General features: G+C 40.5%; 1 protein-coding gene across 1 annotated transcript; it reads left to right on the forward strand.

Annotated features, from left to right (window-relative positions):
• Positions 1–2,345: 2,345 nt before the first annotated feature.
• LOC306906045 (uncharacterized protein) lies at positions 2,346–5,647 on the forward strand. Its single transcript, XM_079477113.1, has 4 exons — positions 2,346–2,774; positions 3,155–3,230; positions 3,372–3,434; positions 3,518–5,647. Exon 4 carries the CDS (start codon positions 4,782–4,784, stop codon positions 5,622–5,624), a length of 843 nt encoding a protein of 280 aa, XP_079333239.1. The 5' UTR covers positions 2,346–2,774; positions 3,155–3,230; positions 3,372–3,434; positions 3,518–4,781; the 3' UTR covers positions 5,625–5,647.
• Positions 5,648–6,986: the final 1,339 nt, after the last annotated feature.

Genomic DNA, 6,986 nt, shown 5'->3' on the forward strand with positions numbered 1-6,986 from the left:
TTTAAAGAGCTGTATTCTTTTTTTACTTTGTTAAAACACAACAGTTTTACCTTTTTATGGTCTTCATTGGAGATGCACAGATCCTTAATCATCCTGATTTACTGAAATATTTTCTACTTGTCTCATGTGTACTTTTTCACAACGATAACACACTATTAAAAAGTTGGTGAACAATAAATCGATATTCTGAGAAACTAAAAAATTGTTAATGGGGTATAAAGTGACACATTTTGTTTGCATTATTATAAAGAATACTTGTTTAGCATGAAGACAGATAGGTTGAGAGGGACCAGCACCACTTCCACTTGTAACACATTGTCCAAACAGTATCTTCCAGAATCTGGTTTAGGGATTTAGATTTAAGTTTATCTTCAACCCTGAAAGGTCTTTGATTTGTACTGGTGCTAGTACCTCAAAATCACAGAAATAAATATAAATAAAAATTCTGTGTTTTTTTTATTTTTAATTTTCAGGTCCATACAATACAATCAGTGAAAATACCCCATAAAAACAAGAAAAGCATCACAGGCTTGGTAAACAGTACCAAAGTAAGCAGGGACCATTAGGCCTTCAATCTACATTATATACATATAACCATTTTTAGACATAGTAAAATCCGACCTAGAACTAAAACAAACATAATGGGGTAAACCTCAATGACTTATAATGCCCTCTACTGAGGGGTAATAGGGAGAAGAAAATAAAAAAAAATAAAAAGACACCAAAATCCACTTTAAACAAATGAAGGGCGTAATGGAGTGATATACGTTATCCATCTTTCCCATTTTTTCAAAGAAGTTCCCTGTTGCAATCTCGAAGCGAAAGTAATCCTTTCCATCTTAAAAATATCATAGATAATGTCAATCCATTCCTCCACGGTAGGTTTTCCTGGTTTTAACCACCTTCTAGTAATAGCTTTTCTACTCACTATACAGTGAACTACCTTTTCTTTGTTGTAGCCCCTTAGATATTCTTGAGATGAGCTTCCGGTTAGAGCCAGCAAGATAAGCCTCTATAAACACTTTTAACAGAATGTCATCCCAGCCTACTCTTGTACACCTCCCCTGCATTTGGTCCATATAATTCCGGACCTGAAGGAATCTATAAAAATCGTCCTTATCTAAGCCAAATTGCCTCTTCAGATTTTGAAAGTTATTCATAGTCAACTTTTGCTAAAATGTACTGTATGCTGTTAAACCTTGCGAAGTCCATCTCTTAAATCTTGCGTCCCATCTATTAGGCAAAAAATCGGTATCAAATGCACACCATCTCAGGACCTTTACCCCCTCCTTCAGGTTATTTTGAGCTATTACCTACTCCATATCTTAAGTGACAAACATATCCATGGGTTTCCCAATTCTTTTAAATTGTACAACAAGTCCTTATCCCCAATTGCAGCCTGAATTGGAAATTCATCTGACATAGCAACCTCAATCTCCTTCCATCTAGCACAGTAATCTGGGTTGCACCAGCATACTAATGGCCTCAATTGAGCCGCGGTAAAGTAGTCTTTTAAGCATGGGAGAGCGACCCCGCACTGGATTTTTGTCAATTGTAAACTCTGGTATCTAATTCTTGGCCTTCGTCCCTGCCAAATGAACCTTGAAATATGCTTGTCCCACTCTTGAAATTGTTGGTCAGGTATATCTAGTGGAAGAGATTGAAAGAGATACAGCAATTTCGGCAAAACAACCATTTTGACAGATTCCACTCGTGATCCGAAGTTAAAAAAAGGTAAAAGATCCCATCTCCTTATGTCTTCCCTAATCTTTTTGTTCAAGGGGTGGTATTTAACTGAGAACAAATTTGTCAAGTCCATTGGAATGTTTACCCCCAAATATCTAATTGAAACAGAGTCCCATTTCAAATTATACTTATTTTTCATATTTACCGAGGGCCTGTAGTTAAAACAGAGAATGAGTGTGTTTTTTTTTATTGAACAAAAGGACAGTCACATAGTCCAATCCGGTTACTTTATTTGATAGTAGGGAAGCAATAATAACAGTGAATCTTGTCTGAGGATTTCAGTCTCCTAAAGTTCTGCCTTACAAGTTCCCCCATTGAATATATTTGACATACACAATTTCAACAAAATATTCTATGTCGGCTAACTATCTGGGATATAGTATTTATATGTTATAACAACATATTATGTTATTATTGGATATAGCCTACTAATATTGTTATTCATAATTAATAATAATAATATATATATTAATTACATTTCAGTAAGCAACACGTTTACAATATTTATATTTTATTAATATTTTCACTGTAATAGTTAACGTTCTCCAGTGATGGCTTGGATTCTCATTCTCTTTGATTTGGTTATGACGTGATAAAGTGCGTTCCATCTGGCTCTATAATCCATTGAGTTCGGCGAGCACGGAGAGTTTTGAGCTTGAGAGTCAAGACTTTTCGAGCCCGTGTGCTTTTCCCTGCGATTCGTCGGTTTGTCGTTCTTGCGTGAAGAAAGTTTAGACCATGTGACCGAAAGCTGACTTATTTGTTCACTCCTCCCGGATCGTAAACATCGCCAGAGTTCACCTGCATCTTCTCGTTTGGATGCACACTGGACCATCTCATCATAAATACGACGTTTTTTTCCCGTTTGCAGCCGCTTTCAACGACTTTGACGACATGCAGCATATCATATCACAAACGGATTTTATCGAAGAAGCCGAATTTGAGGCCTCGGACATGGACATTCTGTCCCAAGCTGTTCTGGATTTCCCTGTGGTGAATGCCAAGAATACTGAGTCGACTCGAGGATAGTGAGTTATATATTTTTTGTACATTTTGACCAAAACTATAAAGGCTCTTATATGTGTGACTCTTGTGTAAAGAGTAACGTTAATGGGTTTGTTATTAACAGTTTCCATAAATCATTTTGTTTACATTTAGATATATTAATATTGAGTAAGGCCATGACACGTGACCTATTTTTCCTATTTTCCATTTCTGTTTTGTTGCTGTTGTTCTTTGAACTGCAACATTCATTTTAAAAAGTAAATATTAGAATAAAATTATCTCCAATTAATTTTTTTTTTACTTTGCATAAAAACAACAAGTAAAAGTAAATCATAAATATCCCCCCAAAATGCTAAATATTATTGATTGTCATTGACCTTCTGCTATTTGTTTTCAACCACAGAGAGTTCAGTCAGGAGAGATTTGCGACAGAAAACCGACTCTGATGCGTGGAGGAAACCAGCACCTTCTCCATCTGGGTGAGTTGAGCAATTCTCTTGATTTGTAAACAGCTTGAATATCTGTTTTATTTTTCAAAAGTAAGATTTGTAAAATGTTTTTATTGTAAATGTATCAATCAGTGGATGAACAGTTTCATTTATCTACTTTGTTCTCAACAGGTTTTCCATAGCTGAATTATCCATCAATCCACCACCATACCCACACCAGGTCCTCTTGCCTTGGTTGGTTGATAATATTCTCTCAGTTTATAAATGTTCGAATGTTTGCCGAAAAGGTATTAAAAGTACTTTTTTTGTATTTTTAGGCATATATCTCCTCCCCCTGGCTTCTTTAATAGACAGGAGAGCCATGTCAGAGAAGCTTCTACCACCTCAGTGCGTCGAAAAATGTTTTCACTTGATGAATGTTCAAATGTTTTCACTTGATGAATGTTCAAATGTTTTCACTTGATAAATGTTCAAATGTTTGCTGAAATGGTACTTAAAGATTACGTATCGCAGGCAGTTTCTGCCACTCTCATATTAATCTTGAGTGCCTATACAGTAGTATTGCATACGTTGTATCTTCGAAGAGTATTTAATTTGATCACATCTATAAAAGAGAGATACAGCTGTAAGATTATTTCTGGAAAAACACAAGCTTCTAGAGGTGGGACTAGTGAGGAGAGTGGGATGGAGCATGTGTAACGGTCAGCTGGAGTGCCCTTGAGAACCACCAGAGGGCACTCCACATCAAACTTATCATTCACTCACAAACTACATTTACCATAACTCACTACCCGGACTCATCAGCACTGATTGCACACACACCTGCATGTGATTTACATACACATATATATATATATATCACTTCCACACACCATACTTGGCGAAGTCTTGTTTTGTTTACACTGCATTTCTGAGCAGTTCCATGTCTTCTGGTTTTTGGATTTCGTGCCTTGTTCCCCGTTTACGCTTTTCCCTCTGGTCCCTGCCTGTTTTGTTCGTTTCTTTGTTTTGTTTGTTTCTTTGTTTTGTTTGTTTCTTTGTTTTGTTTGTTTCTTTGTTTTGTTTGTTTCTTTGTTTTGTTTGTTTCTTTGTTTGGACTGCCTGTCTGTGAATGACCCTTGCCTGTTATCTGGATTACGCCGTTGGATTGCCCTCTAAATAAAGCTGCTATTGGATCTCACATTTAAGTCTCGGAGCAGTTCATGACAGAAGACTTCGCCACCCGAGATCCAGCAGCAAAACATACCATGGACCCTGTCATCCGTCTCTTCCGCCTCAGCCAAGGTAACCGCCCGATAGAGGAGTATGTTATGGAGTTTTGTGAGCTCTGCCATGAGGTGGACGAGAACGAGGCGGTATTGAAGGACATGTTCCGCTATGGGGTTAAGGACATGGTGGAATACCTTATGCCTGACAACACTCCTCAATGGACTTTAAGTCAATATATTGACCTTGCCCTTCGGATAAGCGGCTCGCCCTTTACTGTGGGAGAGGCAGAGGACAGGGTTGAATCCCCAAATAACGTTTTTGGGGGGGGGTAAACAGTGTCAAGCGCAGTTGGCAGCAGGGCCACTGCACGAGATGGCCGCCAGTCCAGCGCCACTGCACGAGATGGCCACCAGTCCAGCGCCACTGCACAAGATGGCCGCCAGTCCAGCGCCACTGCACGAGATGGCCACCAGTCCAGCGCCACTGCACGAGATGGCCGCCAGTCCAGCGCCACTGCACGAGATGTCCGCCAGCCCAGCGCCACTGCACGAGATGGCCGCCAGCCCAGAAGCACCGCTGACCTTCCAGAGTCAGGTCACGTCACCGCTGACCTTCCAGAGTCAGGTCACGTCACCGCTGACCTTCCAGAATCAGGTCACGTCACCGCTGACCTTCCAGAGTCAGGTCACGTCACCGCTGACCTTCCAGAGTCACGTCACGTCTGCCCAGCCGGAGACTGCTCACGTCACGTCTGCCCAGCCGGAGACTGCTCACGTCACGTCTGCCCAGCCGGAGACTGCTCACGTCACGTCTGCCCAGCCGGAGACTGCTCACGTCACGTCTGCCCAGCCGGAGACTGCTCACGTCACGTCTGCCCAGCCGGAGACTGCTCACGTCACGTCTGCCCAGCCGGAGACTGCTCACGTCACGTCTGCCCAGCCGGAGACTGCTCACGTCACGTCTGCCATATCTGAGCCCTTGGACAAAATGACCATCGCCCAGTCAGAGCCTCATCCCAAGATGGCCCTCTCCACGCCTGTGTCTTGGGACAAGATGGCCTTCTCCACACCTGTTCTTGAGCCTGTGCCGGTTCCTGAACCGCCGGACCCACGCTATACCCCTGAACCGACAGGTTTGCCTGGTACCCTTGAAGGGACACAGTCTGTGTATGACCCTTGCCTGTTATCTGGATTACGCCGTTGGATTGCCCTCTAAATAAAGCTGCTATTGGATCTCACATTTAAGTCTCGGAGCAGTTCATGACAGCATGCAACACATCATCAAATTAATCCCTTTGTGTTTTGTACATTATGCATGTACACGCCGATTGCCAACAAAATACAGATGTATGGCTTAGTTTGACTTGCTTGCAGTTGCTTAGCACTTGGACCGCGCCTTCTATCAGTTTAAAATGATCTCCAAACCCAGTGTTATATCCACTATTTATATAACATCCATCACTGAAATGCCGTGGACAAACAGACACACCTAAACTTCACTAAAGCAAGAGTAATGAGCTGCAGCGCAGCCCATTTCGAGGCAGTGTAGATAATCTTTTAACAGTGTAAAGACGTCTGAATATGACATAGCATGATATCTTTAATATACATTTCTTTGTATTTTTAGGCATAAATCTCCTCGCTCTGGGTCCCTGAAAAATGGGCCACTCTCTCGCACTATATCTCCCTCAGTACATTGAACAAATTGTTTCAGCTTATTAATGTTTAAATGTTTGCTAAAATGGTTGTTAATATACATTTAATTTGAATTTTTTGCCTTGGACTTCTCTGCAAAGGCCCATTCTCTTCAGTAAGTCGAACAAATTCTCTCAGTTTATAAATGTTCTAATGTTTGTTGAAACAGTACTTAAAGGGATATTTCACAGGCAAAACAAAATATCCCCATGTTTCACTCAGTCTCAAGTAGAGCTGCACAATTAATCGTTAAAAGGTCACGATCTCGATTCAAGCACACACACGATCTCATTAATGAAAATCAATGATTCTCCTGCATCTATTACAGCTCAGATTAAAGTCATAACGCTCCAATCTGTGTTGGTGCTGCCGCTGAAGCAGAGAAAGCATTTTCATCATTAAGTAGGAAACGGCGTGCCTAACAATCTTTTCAACAACACACTAATCAAGTCAGCTTTATTTATATAGCGCTTTTTACAATTTTTATTGTTACAAAGCAGCTATACAAGAAAACATTGACTATAAGTAAAACATAAAAGGTTATGGAAGTCAAAAGACAGGTCAAATATCAGACACACAATAAATTCATATATGCAGTGTTAATTAGATAAGACTATCGTTATTTCTGCGTCACATGATCACAGAAATACTGGGATTAAGGCAGAGAGTTGCCAACAAGCGCATTCACAATCTCTCAATCTGCCCAAATTAATCTCACACCAAATAACAAACCAACATAAAGTAAATTCAGCCTAACAACAAAACTGCACATCTACTCTGATTTGTTCTCAACAGCTTTTCCACAGAGAAAGTACTTTGAGGACAGAGTGCAGTGTTGAAGATCTGTGTACTATGTTGGATGGACTGCACCTGTTGGTAAATT

Source organism: Barbatula barbatula, assembly GCF_947034865.1.
Source record: "Barbatula barbatula genome assembly, chromosome: 16".
Taxonomy (NCBI): Eukaryota; Metazoa; Chordata; class Actinopteri; order Cypriniformes; family Nemacheilidae; genus Barbatula; species Barbatula barbatula.

Coding starts and splice junctions, on each gene's coding strand:
- LOC306906045 (XM_079477113.1), top strand. CDS start 4,782: ATGGCCGCCAGTCCAGCGCCACTGCACGAGATGGCCACCAGTCCAGCG.